This window comes from Nannospalax galili, unplaced genomic scaffold, assembly GCF_000622305.1.
Source record: "Nannospalax galili isolate Female #2095 unplaced genomic scaffold, S.galili_v1.0 scaffold269, whole genome shotgun sequence".
Lineage (NCBI taxonomy): Eukaryota > Metazoa > Chordata > Mammalia > Rodentia > Spalacidae > Nannospalax > Nannospalax galili.
Window position 1 is genome coordinate 787,689 of NW_008359530.1, and position 21,676 is coordinate 809,364.

General features: G+C 43.7%; 1 protein-coding gene across 4 annotated transcripts in view; it reads left to right on the forward strand.

The window, feature by feature from the left end:
* CUNH2orf42 (chromosome unknown C2orf42 homolog) overlaps positions 1-21,676 on the forward strand; it is a 57,997-nt gene that overhangs the window by 24,193 nt on the left and 12,128 nt on the right. For 3 of the 4 annotated variants that reach the window (XM_008823252.3, XM_029558738.1, XM_008823251.3), the window contains 3 exons: positions 1,331-1,423; positions 5,278-5,382; positions 13,944-14,051. In XM_008823252.3, the coding sequence (XP_008821474.1) occupies positions 1,331-1,423; positions 5,278-5,382; positions 13,944-14,051 (306 nt within the window). The remainder of the gene's footprint in view (positions 1-1,330; positions 1,424-5,277; positions 5,383-13,943; positions 14,052-21,676) is intronic. The other variant, XM_029558739.1, reaches the window with a different exon arrangement.

Sequence of the window (21,676 nt, forward strand, 5' to 3'; positions counted from 1 at the left end):
CCAGTTTCAGGGATCCAGCACCTTTTTCTGACCTCCACACCGCATGGGTACATATATGGAGGCAATACACTCATACACATATGATAAATAAAAATAATTTCAAAAAAAAGTTAATGCTGGTTCTTTCTAGAAACCGTAAAGGTATCCTAGACATTAGCAAAGATTGTTTATGTTTTAGATGCTTTGGAAATTAATATCAAACCAATTTTTATAACTGCAGGCTTTTAAAGTTATTTTTTCTTTCGTTTTATTTGTGTGTGTGTGCATAAGTACATATATGTGCACAAGCATAGATAGAGGTCAGAGGACAACATCTGTGTTCTCTCTTTCCACCATGTAGGTCCCAGGGATTGGACTCAGATTGTCAGCCTTGACAGCAGGTACCTTTACCTGCTAAGCTATTTTACAGGCCTGCAGACTTGCAGACTTTTTTTTTAGGCAGGATCTCACATAGGTGAGTCTGATTTGAACTCACTGTGTGGCTGAGGATGACCTTGAACTCCTACTAATCTTACTGCCTCTACCTTCCAGATACTAGAATTACATGCCTGGCTGCAGACATGGTGTTTTGTTTTGTTTGTAATTTTGTCTCTTTTTCTTTCTGAAGTTGAGGACTGAACTCAGATCCTTGAACTTGCTAGGCAACCACTCTTACTGAATTAAATCCTCAGCCCCTTGCTTTGTTTTGTTTTGTTTTTATTTTTCTTTTTTGAAACAGGATTGCCTATATCCCAGGTGATTAGTTACTTTTCTGTTGCTGTGATAGAAACACCATGACCAAAGGAACTTATCAAAGGAAGAGTTTCTTTAGCTTATGGTTCCAAAGGGTCAAGAGTCCATCATGGCAGGGAGGCATGGGGGCAGAGGTGGCTGGAGTAGGAGCAGAAGCTAAGCACTCACATCTTCAAGCAGGCACAGTAGGCAAAGCTTGACTGAGACTGGAGATCCTGCAAGGCTTAAGAACTCTCTAAGTCCGCCCCACTGATGTGTGTCCTCCAGCATGGCCATACCTTCTAAGACCTCCTAAAACAGCACCACCAACTGGGGACGAAATGTCCAAATACTTTGAGCCTGTGAGGGACATTCACATTCAAACCACTACACCAGGCTAGCCTAGAACTCATTCTGTAGTGGAAGATGACCTTGAATTTCTGATCCTCCTGCTTCCATCTCCTGAGTGCTAGATCATAGGCATGCGCTACCACAAATAGCTTCTGTGGTGCTGGGGATTGAGTCAGGGCCTTGTCATGTTAGGAAAGCACTCTATCAACTGAGTCACATCCCATCTCCTAGACATGTTTTTAAACACTGTAACCAATTTGTGATTTAGGTACACAAATGATGCCTCAAGATGCAGTAAGCAGCAGTCTAAGGAAGAGTGGCCTGAAAAAGCCTATGGTTGCTGCTTCATTGAAAAGACAGGGTAAGTTTCTCCTCCCTAGAACAGGCGTCAGGGGTGGTAACCCATCCAGAAGGAGTCCAGAGCAGTATCAAAAGAAATGTTGTATATTGTCTCCCAACATTAGAGACAGATTTACAGCAACTAATGTCTCTCCTACCCTGCCAGTTTCAAATAATACTCAAAAAATAAATTATGCAGGGCTGGAAAGATGGCTCAGCAAATTAAGAGTGTGTGCTGCTCTCTCATGAGGACTTTTGATCCCACTACCCACTCAGGCAGCTCACAAATGCCTGTAACTCCAGCTCCAAGGATCTGGTATGTCTTCTGGCCTTCTTGAGCACACTCCCTTGTGCACATACACTTACACAGATACACACACTTAAACACACAAAAATAAATCTTTTTAAAAATAAGCTATGCTATGTATATGGTGGTGCACACCTGTAATCCCAGCACTCAGGAGACAGAAGCAAGAGGATCACAAGTTCAAAGCCAGCCTGGTCTACACAGTAAGTTCCAGGACAGTTATGGCTACATGTAGAACTTGTTTGAGAAAGCCAAGATAAAATAATAACAAGAACAACAATACTAATAAAATATGGTTGTAATCATAGAGACAGAACAGATAAGTGGTTGCCAGAGGTTAGTGGAAAGGAGTCTTGCAGTGGTATTGTTTTGTGTCTTGACAGTGGCTGCAGTCACGAAAGTCTATACGTATACTATAATAAAATTGCATATAGGAATGTGCACACACCACCCAAATGAAACTGGTGAAATACAAATAAGCTTGTTTCCTTGTCATTTTCCCTAATGGATATTTTATGCTATGATTTTTTTAAATGCTATTATTTGGGGAATCTGGGTGAAAGGTTTACACGTTCTTGGGGTTTTGTGTTCTATTTTCTGAGACTATGTAGTCCATTATGGACTCAAACTACAGATCTCCGTGCTTCAGCCTCCTGAGTGCTTGGACTATAGATGTGTACTTCACATCCAGATAAGCTTTGTATTTTTAACAATTATATATCAAAAAAAGTTTTAAAACTACCTTTAAAAAAGCAGCGTAGAAATTCCTAAAAACAAAAATTTTAAAAACCCTGAATTGTATCTTTTTTCTTTTTGTGGTGCAAAAGATTGAACCAGGACATGTGCTGGCACATGCTCTCCACTGAGTTGACACATACCCCACCTACTCCCAGCTGTATATTCTGGCCCCATTAAATTATACCACCTGTTACTGTATTTCACAGTTACTCCAGGGCTTCAAGATTTTACCATTTCCCTCTTATTTAATAAGGAATATTCAAGCTGGGCATAGTGGTACATATTTTTAATCCCAGCACTCAGGAGGCAGAGGCAGGTGGAGCTCTGTGAGATCGAGGCCAGCTGGTCCCCATAGCAAGTTCCAGGCTAGCTATGGCTACAGGAAGACCCTGTCTCAAAAAGACCAAAATAATAATGATAGTAATTAATATTCATTCAATTTGCGTTTCTGAATACAAAGTTTTACACTTAAGTATAAAGATATCAGCAACCCAGTGAATGCTTTTCCTAAATTGTCTCTGTGTTCCACTTTTTTTTTCTTTTCTTTTTTTTTTTTTTTTTTTTTATTGAGAATTTATGTAACCGTAGCCAGCTTCAAAACTCACTGTGTAAGGGCTGGAGAGATGGCTCAGCAGTGAAGAGCACTGGCTACTCTGGCAGAGAATCCAGATTTGATTCCCAGCACCCACATAGTGGCTAACCACCGTCTGTAACTCCAGTTCCAGAGGATCCGATGCCCTCTTCTGACCTCCAAGGCCATTGCATGACACAGGGGCATTTACATATATGCAGGGAATATACTCATACACATAAAATTTAAAAAAAAACAAAACAAAAACATATTTTAAAAAAATTCACTGTGAGGCCATGCATGGTAGCACACTCCTTTAATCCCAGTGCTTAGGGGGCAGAGACAGGTGAATCTTTGTGAGCTTGGGGCCAGCCTGGTCTACATAGCAAGTTCCAGGCCAGATAGAGCTACGGGAAGATAATGTCTCAAAAAGACCAAAAAGTAACTAATTCATTAAAATTAAATATGTGTAATATTCTTTAATATGTAGTTTGCTGCTGGAAAGCTTTTTGTTTTTTTGAGACAGGGTCTCCCTATAGCCTCAGCTGGCCTAGAACTCACTATGTAGACCAGGCTGACCTCTGTCTCACAGAGTGCTGGGGTTAAAGGCATATACCACCATGCCTGACTTTTTTTTTTTTTTTTTCTTTTTTAATGTGTGTGAAGTACACCACATGAGTACAGTGCCCACAGAGGTCTAAAGAAGGTGTTGATCCCCTGGAATTAGAGTTATGGGTGGTTGTTAGCTACCTTGTGGGTGCTGGGAACCAAATTTGGGTCCTCTGGAAGAACATCCAGTGCTCTTAACTGCTGAGCATTTCTCCAGCCCTATATTAAGTAATCATAAACCCATTAGTTTCTGGGGGCCTTCACTTATTTTTGTAAATGAATTAATTTTTGTTCTTTTGATACAGGGTCTCATTTAGCCCAGGATAGCCTCAGACTTGCTGGGTAGCCTCAGTATGTTTGGAACTCACCTTCTTACTGCCTCCACCTCCCAAGTGCTGGGATATAAGCATGCACCATCATGCCCAGTATAAGTGGATTTTTATTTTAAAGGCTGTTATGGACCTAGAGAGATGGCTCAGTGGTTAAGAGCTCTTGCTGCTCCTGCAGAGGCTGGCCTCTAAGAGCACCTGCATGCATGTGCACATACAGATATGCAGGCATACACATAAATAAAAATAAATACAAATTTTTTGTTTGTTTTGTTTGGGTTTTTTTTTGGTCTTTTTGAGACAGGGTCTCCCTGTAGCCCGAGCTGTCCTGGAACTTACTATGTAGAGCAGGCTGGCCTTGAACTCACAGAGCTGCCTGCCTCTGCCTCCCAAGTGCTGGGACTACAGGTAAGCACCACCACGCCTGGCGTTTGTTCTGTTTTTTGAGACAGGGTCTCCCTGTAGCCCCAGCTGGCCTGGATTCGCTATGGAGACCAGGCTGGCCTTGGACTCACAGAGATCTGCCTGCCTCTGCCTCTGGAGTGCTGGGATTAAAGGTGTGCACCACCATGCCCGGCTTTTTTGTTTGTTTGTTTGTGTGTTTTAAATATAAATATTTTAAAATAGGGCAGTAGGCTCTATCTTAGTTGAAGAATTATTGCCAGCTGATTACTGCTGGGTGAGAAAGAGCTGATCTTCTTAAAGGAAGGGACTCTAGATAAGGTGACTAGACCTCAGTGGATGAGCTTGTACTGAGGGATGTCTGGGGACACTAACTGCATGAATTCCAGTGTGTATGAGAGGGTGCCAGTGGGGAAGGGGGTAAGTAGATGATTAAAATGTTCCATATGAAATACACAAAAATTCAATTAAAAATTTACAAAATAAAATAAAAAATAATGGGCTGGAGAGATGACTGTGGTTAAGGCACTTGCTGCTCTTGTGGAGGACCCAGATTTGGTTTCCAGCACAATCATCTATAACTCCAGTTCCAGAAGATCCAATGCCCTCTTCTGGCTTCCATGGGCATTGCACACATGGGTGTGCATCCAAAAATGTAGACAAAACACTAATACACATAAAGTTTAAAAAATAAAAAATAAGGCAGTCTGTTATCACACTGGACCTCATAAATATGTCAGTTATGTATGTTATTTAAAAAGAAAAAGCCCCAGAGTCTATTTCACCTTAACTGTTTTCTTTGGATTTCAGTTTCTTGTTCTTTTTACTGTATCAAACTTAAACTTTTCAAGCTTCAATTGTTTATTTTGAAAGAAAATTAAAGTTAATGAAAAGTGTTTTTTTTTTATTTCCTTTTTTAGTCTGTGGTCAGCTGTTAGATGAGGCACAAGTGACCTTGTCCTTCCAAGATTGGCTGGCCAGCGTCACAGAACGGATCCATCAAACCATGCACTATCAGTTTGATGGTAAGTACTACTGAAAGTGGAGAAAGTGCTCTAGTTCTACTCTGTTTGATAGGAAAAATAAGGGAACTTCAGTCCTGAGAGCACTGGGCTAAAAGAAAGTAAAGATCAAGCCATGTGTGGCAGTGCACACCTCAACTCAACACTCAGGAACCTGAGGCAGGAAGATCACCATGAGTCTTGAGCTATAGAATGAGATGTTGTCTATTAAAAAGAAAAAATGAGGAAGCAGAGTTATAACTCAGTGGTAGAACATTTACTTACCTAGCATGCATGAAGCCCTAGGTTCAGTCTCCAATACTGAGGAAAAAAAGTGCTGGCAAGATGACAGATGACCAGAGGGTAAAGGTGCCTGCCACCAACCCTGACAACCTGAGTTTAATTCCTAGAATGCCTATGATGGAAGGAGAACCTATTCTTTTTTCAATTTTTTTTTTTAAATAAAATATTTTATGTATTATTTTTATTTTATGTGTATGTATGTATTGCCTGCATGTAGGTAAGTGCATGCATGTCATGCAATGCCCTCGGAGGTCAGAAGAGGCTGTTGGATCCCCTGGGACTGTAGTTACGGACAGTTGTTAGCTGCCATGTGGGTGCTGGGATTCAAACCTGGGCCATCTGCAAGAACAACCGGTGTTCTTAACGGCCATCTCTCCAGTCCCCTTTTTTTCAATTTCTAAAAATATTTTGTTTATTATTTTTATGTGTATGAGTGTATTGCCTACATGAATGTAAGTGTAACTGTGTTATGCAATGCCTGCGGAGATCAGAAGAGGGTATGGGATCCCTTGGAACCTGAGTTATGGATGGTTGTTAGTCACCATGTGGGTGCTGGGAATTGAACCCGGGTTCTCTGCAAGAGCAGCCAGTGCTCCTAACCACTGTGCCATCTCTCCAGCCCAAAGAGAACCCATTCTTAGAAGTTGTCCTCTGGCCTCCACAGGTATACTATGGTACACATTGAAAGAAATAAAGGGTAATAATTAATCATAATTAGAGTACAAGTCCGACAAAATGGAAGTTAGAGATTGGAGGGAATAAAAGCACAGCAATGAATATACTTGCCTTCTTTTGTGTCTTTGTGCTAGTGTGCCTGGTGGGGCAGATACCAAAGCTTTAGATGTAGTATAAATTAGGAGGGAGAGTAAAAGCTCAGAAGCCTACACATGAGGCTAAGATAGTAAGATAGTTGTATCAAACACATAGCACCCTGAGCAAGGAAAGCTGAAGCACACAGATTGTGTTTGAATGTGATTTGCTGAGGCAGCATGGAACCCTAGCAGTCAGAGCAGAGGCCGGTCTTCAGGTAGTTCTTGCCCACTTCCCTGAAGCATCCTGGATGAATGGTATAATAGGTCATCTTCACTGTTAGTTTGACTGGATTTGAAATCATCTAAAAGACACTCACTGGGTGTATCTGTGAGGAAGATTCCAGAGAGATTCAACTGAGGAGGGAAGGACAACACTGAAGGTGGGTGACATCATCCCCCGAACTGAAATGAGGCAGAGAGTGAGCAGAGCACCAGCATTCATCTCTCTGCTTCCTGACTTTGGTCACAGTGAGATCAGCTGCTTTACACACCCGCCACCACAGCTAGAGCCACTCTGCAACCATAATGTACTGTACCCTTAAACTTCCTGCAAGATGAAACAAGCTCTTCCTAAGTTATTTTGTCAGTTATTTTGTCACAGTAACAAGAAAAGTACCTAATACTGGTTTTCTGACTTTGTACAGAAAGGAGCTCAGTGATTTTTATTTTTATTTTTTTGAGATAGGGTCTCACTATGTAGCCCTGGCTGGCCTGGAACTCACTGTGCAGACCCAGCTGGCTTGGAACTGCCTGCCTCTGTCTCTGAATGCTGGGATTCCAGTTGTGCTCCATCACACCCTGCCTGAGCTCTGTGTTTGGGGGCATTACTGGACTCTTTAAACTGTGAGAAATCTTCCTCCTGCTAAGTAGGAACATTGACCTCTCTTACTTCTCAGTACTTCTAGTTCTGTACTCTCACCACATGGAACAGGAGGGGTCTGCGTCCCCTGACACTGCATGCACCAACTATTAGTTACTTTTCTTGTTGCTCTGACAAAATATTAGACAAAAGAGGGGCTGGAGAGATGGCTCAGCAGTTAAGAACACTGGCTGTTCTTGCAGAAGACCCAGATTTGAATACCAGCACCCACATACCAGCTAACAATTGTCTATATAACTCCAGTTCCAGGGGATCCGACAGCCTCTTCTGTCCTCCCCAGGCATTGCACAACACAGGTGCACTTACCTACATGCAGGCAATTCACACATACACATAAAAAATAACAAATAAAAATTTTAAATATTAGACAAAAGGAACTTAAGGAAGGAGAGCTTTATTTTTTCATGGCCTCACATCTTTACGAAATGGCCTGTTCGGGCCTTCTTGCAGGGAATCTGAACCTGTCATGTATTGCCTGGAACTCAGTGGCTTTCTGGAACCTAGTACAAGCCTCTGTACTTGCTGGAACAAGTACCCTGGAACTTGCTTTTTGCGTGCCTGAAAAATTAGCACCATGTGAACAGTGATGCCAAGTTCCACTGCCAGCTCAAGGTATACTCTACCCCTCTCCATTCTACCACCATTGTACTGGCCCCCAGACACTTGGTAACTGAGTCTGGGGGAAACTTCCCTAGGCAGTTACTTGCAGCAGAGAACCTCACTTGAGGCTCTCTCCTTTCTAATGAAATTTGCATTTTCACAAGCTAGAGTCTTCAGTGAGTGAGGTATTCTTTAGCACACTTTTCTTACTGTCCTAGTGCAAAGCATGGGACTAGTCTGTTAAGATTACAGCTGCTTTTCCTCCACTTGCCTTGCCTGCAGCTTTAAAATCTTTTTGCTCCCACTGTAAACCTGACTAAGCAGTGAGCAGTAGCAATGCCACAGCCTAGATGTTGTATGGCCTTGAAATTTCTTCTACCACATAGCTTAGTCCATTACATTTTTGTGTGTGTCTCTTTGAGATGGTCTCCCTGTAGTCCCCGCTGACCTGAACTCACTATGTAGACCAGGCTGGCCTTGAACGAACAAGGATCCGCCTGGGTCTCCTTGTAGCTCCAGCTGGTCTGCAACTCACTCTGTAGACCAGGCTGACCTTGAACTCAACAGAGATCCACCTGCTTTTGTGCTGGGATTAAAGGTGTGCACCACCATGCCCAGCTTAGTCCATTACTTTTAATTCTACCTCAGTCAAGTTTTCAGTACATGGCCACAATGCAGCAGCTTCTTTGTAGTATAAATGGCCACCAGCCCAGTTCCCAGTGGAATTGTCATTCCCCTCTGAAGCTTCCTGAGCTTCTGCTGTTGGTGTTTCTCTCACATTCTGGTCTTCTAGACTCTCACCAATAATGTATTAAGCCCTTCTCCACTTTCTCAGTGTCCTCTACCTCAGAGCTCCAGAGGCTTCCACATTCCTCCCCAGAACCAGATGAAAGGCCTGCATGTCCCATGGTCAGCTTCTTCCTAGCAGTACCCTGCCTCTTAGTACCAGTCCCTTTCTCATTGCTGAGACGAAATACCTGATAAAATCCCCACAAGGGGCTGGGTGTGGCAGCATAGGCCTGTGACCCCATATCCAGGAGGCAGAGGAGGAGGGCAGCAGTAAGTTCAAGGCCAGTTGGTTTACATAACAAGTTTCATATCAGCCAAGGATACATAGTGAGACCCTGCCTCCAAAAGACAAATAAAAAAGGGCAAATATGCAGGGCGTGGTGGTGCATGCCTTTAATCCCAGTACTTGGGAGGCAGAGGCAGGCAGATCTCTGTGAGTTCAAGGCCAGCCTGGTCTACATAGTGAGTTCCATGACAGCTGGGGCTACAGGGAGACCCTGTCTCAAAAAGACACCCCCCCCCAAAAAAAGGCAAATAAGGAAAGAAGGACTTATTTTGGCTTATGTTTAAGGGTATTGCATCCATCATGCAGGGAAACCAGTGCAGCAGTGGTGTGAAGTGACTGCTCACACTGTTCATATCATAGTCAGCTTTCTCTGACCTTTTTATTCAGTTTTGGACTCCAGCCCATGGGATAAAGCTCCCACATTCAGCCCCTGTCTTATCTTCTCAGTTATTCCTCTCTCAAAACATGCTTACAAACACACCCAGAGATGAGGCCTCCCTCCTCTCCCAGGTGTTTCTTTATAATAAACATATGTATATATAATATTTGTATTTGAAAATTTCACACAGGCATAAAATGTATTTTGATCATATTCACCCCTAACTCCTCCCAGATCTGCCCTCAGCTCCTTCCCAACTTCATCCTTTTTAATTGCTCAGTGATTCGAGCTAGTGCTGTCCATATATGTCCATATATGCATGGGTGTGGGGCCATCCACTGAAGCATGGTTGACCTACCAAGTGGTACCCCTGAAGAAAACTGACTGTCCCTTCCCCTGTAGCATCACCTGTCAGCTCCTCAGCTAGGTGTGGGGGCTCATAACCCCCTACCTCTCCCTAGGCATTTCTTTTCATTTTTTCAATTCTTAAAACATTTTTAGTTTTATTTAGTTTTACTTTATGTGTGTAAGTGTTTTGCCTGCATGTATATAAGTATACCCATGTGTGCAATGCCCATGAAGGCCAGAAGACGATGTCAGAACCCCTGGAACTGGAGTTTCGGATGGTTGTTAGTCACCATGTGATGCTGGGAACCAAATCTGGGTCTTCTGCAAGAGCAGCCAGTGTTCTTAACTACTGAGCCATCTCACCAGCCCCCTTTTGTCAATCTTTTGGGGTTCTTTTTGAGACAGGGTCTCCCTGTAGCCCCAGCTGGCCTGGAACTCACTATGTAGACCAGGCTGGCCTTGAACTCACAGAGATCTGCCTGCCTCTGCCACCTGAGTGCTGGGACTAAAGGTGTGAACTACCATGCCCAGCATCCTTTTGTCAATTTTTTAAAAATTCATTTGTATTATTTCTTTTTAATTTGTTTTTATTAAATTTTGTTGTATTTCATGCAGAATATTTCAGTCTGAATCATTTTTATAGCCCCGTCAGACCCCTCTCAGCCCCCCACTGGAATCCATATACTCTGTCCTGGGTGTTAAGGCCCACTGTCAAGTCAGTGACCCCAGAAGTTCCCCAGTGCAAGTCCAACCACTAGTCTAGTCAGGTCCCTCTCATCTATTTAAACACCTATCATTTTCTTTTTTTTAACAGAGCATAGGGTGGGGGTTTATTTACAGAGGAGTGGGTGCTCCCCATTTACAGCTGCACTGGAAAGTCCACACACAAATATAGATCCTGTGACTTCCCAACAGGCGCAGAAAATGGTGAGACAGGTGCCTCCTGGCATTCTTCGCTTATATATCCTTAGCCCCTCCCCCACATGCAACTAAAGTCGACTGATTGGGTGGAAGGAGATAACTGACTCCTCCCTCGACTCATGGATGAGCGTGTGACTCAGAAGGAGGTGTGACTATAGCTTGCCAGCATAGTGGTCAGAGGACATTTCCAGTTAACACTCCACCCCTTCCTCTGGCTCTTATATTCTTTCCACCAACCTCTTCCCCAAAAGCCCCTGAGCCTTGGAGGGGGTGATAGGTGTGGGATGATCTTCCTCCTATTGTGGTAAGGCACTGAACTTTCGGGTCTCTGCATCATTTGTTTTTTCTATGAGCTGTTGGCCAATTTCAGTGGGATTCCATCTACTATAAAAATACAAACAGCAAGCCAGGGGTGGTAGCACATGCCTGTAGTCCCAGCACTTGGGAGGCAGAGTCAGGCAGATCTCTGTGAGCTTGAGGCCAGTCTGGTTTCCATAGCAAATCCAGGCCAGCTGGGGCTACAGGGAGACCTTGTCTCAAAAAACAACAACAAAAAAAAAAAAGAAAAAAAAGCCCCACCACAATACAGCAAGAAGCAAGAACATCTAAACAGCAGCTGCTATAATAACTTAACCTACGGGTGTCAGCACAAATGCTTGGATGGTATTTAGCAGGTGCTTCACATCCATCTAACAAAACAGTTGCAGTGGCTTCCCACTGGGGCCTATATTCTCCCCTGCCACAGGGGGTTGGCCTGGTTGATAGACCCAGACTCAGAAAAGGCTAAAAATTTTTTTTTTATTTTTTATTTTATTTTATGTGTATGTGTGTACTGCCTGCATGTAGGTAAGTGCACCCATGTCGTGCAGTGCCTGCGGAGGACAGAAGAGACTGTTGGTTCCCCTGGAACTTCAGTTATGGACAATTTTTAGTGACCATGTGGGTGCTAGGATTCAAACCCAGGTCTTCTGCAAGAACAGTCAGTGTTCTTAACTGCTGAGCCATCTCTCCAGCCCCCCATTTGTATTATTTTTAACTATATGTTTGTGCATGTCTGTGTGTGGGTGTGTCCATGTGTATGTGGCACTTAGTTAACAATTGAAATTGGCTGTCACAGCATCCCACAGCTCCACTCTAACAAGCTGGCCCTTATTTACATCAGTTTTGCCCAACACTCCTCTTGGCATTTGCTTGCACAGTTCTTTTGTTTTTGTTTTTAGCTGTTTTAAGACAGGGTCTCTCTTTGTGGAGTTCACTGTGTAGCCACAAACTGGCCTCAAACTCATGGCAGGTGCTGAATGTCCCCTGACATGAGTATCATTGTAAAAGGCACCTTGACTTGCATAGTACCCTGATGCAGACACTATAGGAAGGGCAAAGCCTTTTGGTTTTTGGTGTTTGGGTGGGTTTGTTTATTTGTTTTGTTTTGAGATAGGGTTTTACGTAGCCCAGGTATTTTAGTTTCTTTCTTAATTGCTGTGATAAAAACACTGATCAAAACCAACATGGGGAGGAAAGGGGTTTATTTTATCTTACATCTCCCAGGTCACAGTTCAGGTCTCAGCTGCATAGTAAGTTTAGAGGCCAGCCTGGGCTACATGAGACCCTGCCTTGTTTTTAAAAAAAAAAAGCCGGGCAGGGCGTGGCGGTCCACGCCTTTAATCCCAGCACCTGGGAGACAGAGGCAGACAGATCTCTGAGTTCAAGGCCAGCCTGGTCTACATAGTGAGTTCCAGGACAGCTGGGGCTATAGGGAGACCCTGTCTCAAAAGACCAAAAAAAAAAAAAAAAAATGTAGGCAAAAATCAGTTTAGAGAATTCTAGAAAACCTTTCTTTTTTCTTTTTCCTTTTTTTTTTTGTCTTTTTGAGTCAGAGTCTCCCCGTAGCCCCAGCAGTCCTAGAACTCATTATGATCCACCCCAGCTGGCCTCAAACTCTCAAAGATTTGCCTGCCTCTGCCTCCCAAGTGCTGGGATAAAAGGCATGCACCACCATGCCTGGCAAAAACCTTTCATTTTTATTTACTTATTTGAGTTTTCTGTTGTTTCCTGGGTTTTTGTTGTTGTTGCTGCTGCTGCTGTTTACTTTTGTGGGTGTTTCGTTTTGTTGAGAACTATGTAGCCCAGACTGGTCGAAAACTCAGTCTTGTCTCAGCCTCCCAAGTGCTGGGATTATGTGGCATTTCACTATGGCTAACTCGTTTTAATTTTTTTAGCTTAAAATTTTATTTATTTATTTTCTGTGTATGAGTGTATTGCCTGCATGTATGTAGATGCACCCATGTCGTGAAATACCTGTGGAGGGTGTCATCCCCTAGAACTGGAGTTATGGATGATTGTTAGCTGCCATGTAGGTGCTAGGAACCAAACCCAGGTCCTCTGCAAGAGCAGCCAGTGCTCTTAACTGCTGAGCCATCTCTCCAGATCCTCCACCTCTTTTTTTTTTTTTTTTTTTTTTTTTGAGATAGGGTCTCACTATGTACCCCTGGCTGGCCTGGAACTTGTAATTCGCCTACTTCTGCCTCCCAAGTATGTTACTACGCTTGACTTTCTTAAGTCATCTGAGTCTTTCAGTACAGACATGATGGTGCATCCTGTCATCCTAACACTCTAGGAGGCAGAGGCAAGTGGATCACTGCAGGTTTGCGGTCAGCCTGACCTACTTAGTGAGTTAATTCCAAGCTAGACTGGGCCCCTCAGAGGAAGACCCTGTATTAAGTCTTTCTTGGCCGGGCAAGGTGGCGGATGCCTTTTATCCCAGCACTCAGGAGGCAGAGGCAGGTGGATCTCTGCTCTCCTGGTCCTGATCCTCACATATGAGAGCACTGCCACTTTGCATGGACATGAATGCAGCTAGCAAATGCCTGAGGGGAGAGGGCAGGAGTGAGCCTAGTGGCTCCTCAGTTCCACATCAGTGCTCTCATTTCATAGGGCTCTTTAAGGGGAGAAGTCTGCTATGTGGTCACACAACTGGAGACTTGAAATCCTTGGTGGAAGACAGGGATTTTATTTCGTGCAAAGGGCTACATGCATGCCAGAGTATGTATATGAAGGTCAGAGGACAACTTGCAGGAGTTGGTTCTCTCCTCCCAGCATATGGGTCCCATGGCTTGAACTCAGGGTGTCAGGAGTGGTGGCAGGTCGTTTACCCACTGAGCCACCTTGCCAGCCCACCTCAAGTATTTTTGATTACTTTTTTCATTCCTATCCTTTTACCTCTCTTAGCACATGAAGAAACCCAAGCGACTTTCTTCTTTTTTTCTGCAGGCAAACCAGAGCCCTTGGTGTTCCACATTCCTCAGTCCTTTTTTGATGCCCTGCAACAGAGAATATCTATAGGAAGTGCGAAAAAGCGGCTCCCAAACTCCACCACAGGTACAGGGGCTCCTTGAAAACAGCAGTAATTCTTGGCACCTTAGAGAACTATGTCTGAAAAAAGTCTGTGTGGAACCTTTCAGGGTTAGGGCTTCCAGCATGTGTTTGGAGCACAAAGCCTGAGGTAATTAGTTCTTGGGTAAGTGACTGCCCCCTTCCAAGGCAGATACTTACTTCAGTAAGAGTAAATGGAGCCGGGCATGATGGCAAACACCTTTGGTCCTAGCACTCTGGAGGCAAGTCAGGTGGATCTCTGTGAGATTGAGGCCAGCCTGGATTCCAGGCTGTGAGTTCCAGGCCAACTGGGGCTACAGGGAAACCCTGTCTCAAACGAAGCAGACAAACAGTGAATGGAAACATTCAGAAAATCTAAGCATGGTAAATCACCAACACAGAGCTCTCTAGGTATGGTACAGTTTCCACAAAAGAATTGCAAGCCCCAGCCATTTGGCAGGGAGTATATTGTAGTGCATATCAAAACTTTCAGGAACATCAGTATATATACAGATCATCAGTATGCAAATGGACCTCAATTCCCTTCTGTCAGCAAAGCCTTCATTGGTGGTTGCTACATAGAAAGCAGATTGGCCAAGACATGATTGCTCACCAGCATCTTTAAGGGCATTTGAGTCAGACTGACAGAAATCCAGAGGGAAGCTTTGATCTGGAGGAAACATTTCCAGTAGCACACAGAGAACATAACTATTTGGTAAATGCTGTTAGAGAAGCTTCTCCAATAAGATTGATCAAAACAAAAGGTGTTTAGGAAGTTTATATAGGAAAAACACCAGCAACAAAAAATTTAAAACCTTGTATTACTTCTCATTGCTGTGACAAAACACCCTGACAAAGGTAACTTATGGGAGAAAGGATATATTTTGATGTAGAGCTTGCAGGTGTAGTCGATCCTGATGAGGAAGTCATGGTGGCAAGAGGAGGCAGCTGTTCATACTAATCCATATCAGAAGGCAGAGAGAGATTAATGCTGGTCCTCAGTTTGCTTTATCCTTTTTAGACAGTGCAGGATCTCAACCCGTAGAAGGGTGCCACCCACATTTAGGTGTGGTCTTCCCACCTCAGTGAACCTAATCTAGAAACTCCCTGAAAAATGTGCCCATGGTGGGATTTGTTTCCATGGTGGTTGTAAATCCCATCAAGTTGATAGTATTAACTTCACAAGTCTACTCCTTGTCAACCTGCACCAGAGCAGATCACTGTAAACCAGTCCACCTCTGTCTCCCATAGGATGCAAGATGCATTCAGTTCAACATCAGAAATCCCCGTAGTTCTAATAGTTCTAACACTACTTATTTTGTTTTATTTTTGACACAGGGTCTCACTATGTATTCCTGACTGCTTTGGATCTCTCAGGCCGACCTCAAACAACCTCAAACTCACATTGATCCTTCTGCCTCTGCCTCCTAAGTGCTAAAAGGCAAGCACCACCACACCTGAGACTCCCAACATTGTTTGAAAGAGTAAGCCTCACCTAAGACTCAGATTGGTATTTTAACTGTGAGCACCTATAAAATAAAAAAACAAGGGACTGGAGAGATGGCTCATCAGTTAAGAGCACTGGCTGTTCTTGAGGACCTGGGTTTGGTTTTCAGCACCCACATGGCAGTTAATAACCATCTTACCTCCAGTTCCAGGGGATCTGATGCCCTCTTCTGACCTCTATGGGTGTTGCACAACATGGGTTGGGTGCATTTACATACATACAAGCAATACACTCGTACACATAAAATAAAGATTATAAATAAAATATTAAAATAGGGCTGGAGTGATGGCTCAGTGGTTAAGCACACTGGCTGCTTTTGTAGAGGACCCAAGTTTGAATCCCAGCACCCACATGGTGGCTAAAAGCTGTCCAGAATTCCAGCTCTAGGAGATCTGATACCCTCTTCTGACCTCTGCGGGCATTGTACAACACAGATGCACTTACATACATGCAGGCAATACACTCATATACATAAAATAATAAAATATTTTTTAAAATATTAAAATAAAAATGTTATATCCACTATACAAAATGGTATAGAATAAATATCCCTGTTCCCAAATGGAGGAATTAGAGTATAGCAAGGAATGATTGGACCAAAGCAAGATCAAAATCTTGCAGGGAAAAACCAAATCCTCTTGGATCCATGTTAGGTATCTAAGGCTCACAGTAGAATCACCTGGGTTCCAAAGGTCTGGAGAGCCCTGCCCCTTCAGCTTTGTTACCTGAGTACACATAGTGTCTCTCTCAGGCCAGCCCCACTCCATGCCAGCAGCTTTCCTCAGCAGATGTCCCATGGTTCTGGTATCTCCAATACCCTGGGGTCTCCATTACAACTTAGTCTTTACCTTCACACAGTGGCCTCTCAGGAACACCAGCCATGCCACACATCGCCTGACCTCTGGGTCTCTGGAACCATGGCACAAGACTATTCAATCTTGCATCTTTCTTTTCATTAAAGATTTTTTTTTTTTTTGGTCTTTTTTGAGACATTGTCTCCCTGTAGCCCCAGCTGTCCTGGAACTCACTAGGTAGACCAAGCTCGCCTCAAACTCACAGAGATCTGCCTGCCTCTGCCTCCCAAGTGCTGGAATCAAAGGTGTGTGCCACCATGCCCAGCATTTTTCATTAAAGATTTTATTTTTATTTTACGCTTACATTTACCTGTATAATATGTAAGTGCACCATGTGCATACCTAGTGCCTGCAGAGGCCAGAAGAAGGAGTTGAATCCCCTGGAACTGGAGTTAAGGTCAGGTGTTAGCTGCTATGTAGGTGCTGGGAACCAAATCTGGAAGAGCAGTCAGTGCTGTTGCTCTTAACCACCAAGTCATTGATCCAGCTTCCAAGATTTATTTATTTATTTTATGTGTATGGGTGTTTTGCCTGCATGTAAGTATGTGTACCACATGCATACAATGCCTTAGGAGGCCAGAAGAAGGTGTCAGATCCCATGGAACTGGAATTAACAGATAATTATAAACTGCCATGTAGGTGTTGGGAACTGAACCTGGGTTTAAGAGCAGCCAGTGCTCTTAACTGCTGAGTCATCTCTCCAGCCCCCTCAAATCTTGCATCTTTAATGTCTGTAAAACAATACCACAGAGACAGTATTGCCAGTTCAGAATGGAACCTGGTCCTCCTTGACCACAGTTGTAATGGCTTCTGTGTGCTGACTCCAGAGTGTGCAGACATTTGAGGGATTCCTTTCAGTGGCATTCTTAGTTTAGGCTCTCTCTACTGAATTTACATTTTTACAGAATGGAGGCTTTGATGGGTGGGTCTTGCCCTCAGGATACCTTTCCTGTTGTTCCATTTCAGAGCCATGTTTCTTTTTAATGGTGCTAATCTCTCTAACAATTACAGCTGCTTTCAAACATGCCTCATGTACAACATCATTATTTTTTTTAATTTATGTGTATGAGGGTTTTGCCTGTATGGATGTAAGCCCAGCATGTGTGTGCAATGCCCATGGAGGCCAGAAGGTGTTAGAGCCCCTGGAACTGGAGTTATAGAGGGTTGTTAGCCTCCATGTGGGTGCTGGGGACAGAACCCAGGTCCTCTGGAAGAACAGCCCAGTGTTCTTAACTGTTGGGTTATCTCTCCATCCTGTTGCCTGTAATTTTTTTTTTTAATTTTTATTTTATGTGAGTTTTATGCCTACATGTATGTAAGTATACCCATATCATGGCCTGCAGAGGACAGAAGAGGCTGTTGGATCCCCTGGAACTGGAGTAACAGACAGTTGTTAGCTGCCATGTGGGTGCTGGGAATCAAATCCAAGTCTTCTGCAAGAACGGTCAGTGTTCTTAACCGCTGAGCCATCTCTCCAGCCCCTCTCCTCTGTAATTTTAAACTTGATCACACTCTACCTTTCCAAACTGCACATCTAGGCTGGGTATGGTGGCATATACCTTTGGTCCCAAACTTGGGAGGCAGAGGCAAGGTGGATCTCTGTGATTCCAGGCCAGCCCGGTCTACATAGTGAGTTTCAGGCCAGCTGGGGCTACAGGGAGACCTTGTCTCAAAAAAGATTGAAAAATTAAAATTAAAAAAAATAAAACAAAAAACCAAACTGCACATCTTTCATATCTTCCTGTTCCTTTTTTTTTTTGGTCTTTTAAAAAAATATATTTATTATTTTTATGTGTATAGTCTATTGCCTGCATGTATGTGAGTGCTCCCATGCTGTGCAATGCCATGGAGGTCAGAAGAGGGCTTTGGATTCCCTTGGAACTGGAGTTAAGGATGGTTCATAGCCACCATATGGGTGCTGGGAATCAAACCTGGGTCCTCCGCAAGAGCGGTCATTGCTCTTAACTGCTGAGCCATCTCTCCAGCCCTTCTTTTGGTCTTTTTGAGACAGGGTCTCCCTGTAACCCCAGCTGGCCTGGAACTTACTATGTAGACAGGCTGGCCTCGAACTCACAGAAATCTGCCTGCCTCTGCTTCCCAAGTCCTGGAATTAAGGTGTATGCCACCATCCTGCTCCATTTATTACTTTCATTGTGGACCTGAATAAGGAGTGAGCAGTAGCCATGACACAGCTCAAATGCTATTTCATGCTGAGATTTCCTCTGCCAAATCATAGTCTGTTCCTTTTGAATATAATCTCACTCAATTCTCAGGACACAGGCAAAATGCAGCCAGTTTCTTTGGCAGAATATAACATAAATGAGCACTAAGTTCGACTGTGTGTGTATGAATGAGTCTTTGGTCTGCATGTACATAAGTACACTACGTGCATGCAATGCCCACTGAGGCCAGAAGGTGTCGGGTCCCTTGGAACTGGAATTAGGGACGGTTGTTAGCTACACTTTAGGTACTGGGAACTGAACCTGGGTCCTCTGGAATAGCAGCAAGTATACTTAACTGCTGAGCCATCTCTCCAGCCCCAACTAGCCAAGTTCTTCAGAGTCCTTGTTCTCTAAAGCCACATGAGCCAGGCCCCTCTCAACACTCTGGTCTGCAAAGCTCCCATCAGAATGGGCTCTGAACTCTTCTTTCTTCTTATAGAAGCATTCTAAGGTTTCTGTAGCCCACAGCTCCAAACTCTTCCATATTTCCTCCTGAAAACCAGTTCCAAAGGTATAAGAACCACATGATCAGATTTATCACAGCAATGGCCCTACATCTCAGTGCCAGTTTTCTGTTTTAGCTACTTGATTCTGTAACAAAAATACCCTGACAGAAGCAATTTAAGGAAGGAAAGGTTTATTTTGACTACCAGTTTGAGGCCCATGGAAGCAGGAGCCTAAGGCAACTGGTCACATTGTGCCCACAGTTATGAAGCAAAGAGCTGGGCGTGGTGGCTCATGCCTTTAATCTCAGACAGGGTCTCCCTGTAGTCCACAGATCCATCCACCTCTGCCTCCCACTTGCTGGGATTAAAGGTGTGGCATGCACCACACCCTGCTGCTTTTTCCTTTTCACTTCACATAGCCACACACAGACAGACCCACACAATCACATATAATCTCACATAATCAAAAATCAGTCTAAAAAAAAAATAAAGGTGCTAGATATGGTGGCACATGCCTTTATTCTCAGAGGCAGATGGATCTCTGTGAGATGGAGGCCAGCCTGGTCTACATAGTGAGTTCCAGGCTAACTGGGGCTACAAAGAGACCCTATCTCAAAAAAACAAAAATTATTTTTAAATTTTTTAATTTATTTTTACTTTATGTGTATGAGTGTTTTGCATCCGTGTATGTAAATACACCCATGTCCTGCAAAGCCTTTGGAAGCCAGAAGAAGCCATTGGATCCCCTGGAACTAGAGTTATGGATAGTTGTTAGCTGCCATTTGGATGCAGAGAATCGAACCTGGGTCCTCTGGAAGAGCAGTGCTCTTAATTGCTGAGCCATCTGTCCAGCCAGCCCTTAATTATTTAATCAATTTAATTTAGGAAGAGAATTGTTAAGTGGCAACTAGCCAAGAGTAATACAACTGAAAAAACTATATTTCTGGGTGTATGCCTTTAATCTCAGGAAACAGAAGCAGGCAGATCTCTGAGTTATGGCCAGCCTTGTCGACATAGTAAATTCTAGGCCAGCCAGAGATGCATAGTGAGACCCTATTTCAAAAAACAAAAACAAAACACAGAAACAAAAAACCAATGGTATTTTTTCAGTAAGTTGTTGCATGAAATAACACTGAGTTTATAAGGTTCAGTTCTACTTTTGAATAGTGCAAGCTGTCAGTCACAATGGGTTTTTTTGTTTTTTGTTCTTTTTGGTGTTTTTGAGACAGGGTCTCCTTGTAGCCCCAGCTGGCTTGGAACTCACTATGTGGCCTCAAACTCACAGAGATCCACCTGCCTCTGCCTCCCAAGTGCTAGGATTAAAGGCATGCACCACCATGCCTGGCGAATCATAATGTTTTAAGACTGAAAACCTTTGACTTTTTTCTTTTTCTTTTGTCTTTTTGAGATAGGGTCTCCCTATAGCCCCAGCTAGCCTGGAACTCACTGTGTAGACCAGGCTGTCTTTGAACTCATAGAGATCTGCCTGCCTCTGCCTCCCGAGTGCTGGGATTAAAGGTGTGTACCACACACTCAGTTGGCTTGTCTGACTTTTAAAGCAGCCAAACTAGAGGCTTCATGTATATCAATTTTAATCCCTTGGGTATGTTTGCAGGCCCTTTGGTGGAGCTGCTTTATGATATCCTACATGCAGGCAGTGGACAGACAATTATCTTAAGTCTGAAATTCATGTAATCTTCAGAGGACTATGATTTTACCTGTTATATCAAAAGTTGTAAGAGCTTTCTGCACTGGAGTGTAGGACCCCCAGGCTGGGGTACCCAACATCCACGGGAGGCCGCACCCCAATAACTCAGTCCTCAGACCAGGAGATGCAACAAGCAAGAGGATTTATGCGCAGACGGGCTCCTGCCTCACTCAGAAGGAGAGTGAGAGAACAGCAGCCCCGAGCTCAGCTTACAGGCGATTTTTAAAGGCACAAACCACAAACCACAACCGGCAGCAGTGGGAGGGGGCCGGCAGCAACCGGCAATAGGGGGCTGGCAGCAACCGGCAGTAGTGGGCTGGCAGCAACCGGCAGTAGTGGGAGGGGAAGTCTCTGGTGATGTCCGGAGCATGAAAAGGTCAGCTCTTTCTCAGCAGTTAGAATTATTTTTACTTCTTACTTCCTTGTTCTGAATATTCTTCTTTAGTCTGGGGGATTTGGTTTAAATCTACTTTAACCTGGGGGGGCTTTAGTTTGATTCCATCATTCCCCCCTTTTCTTATGGCAAGATTTTAATCATAAAATCTATAGGTCTTCTGAGGACCAAGGCCTGAGTTATCAATATTACCCATTGGTCTCGTGGAGTTGGCGAGCCAAAATGTATGGCTTGTCTCAGGATTTGTCACCATTTATGTCAGCTGCATAGGCACATGAGGATTGTACCACCGGCAGGCATTTTGTTGTCAGGAGCAGGCAGATTTTTTTCAAGGAGTAGAGTCAGCCAATCCTTTGAACCATCCCTGCCTGGATTCACGGTCTCATTGTCTTTTTTTCTAACCTTTGACGGAGCTTAGTCATAGAGTCTCTAACAACCCCTGTGTTGTCAGCATAGAAACAACATTCTTCACTTAGAGCCGCACAAAGCCCTCCTTCCTT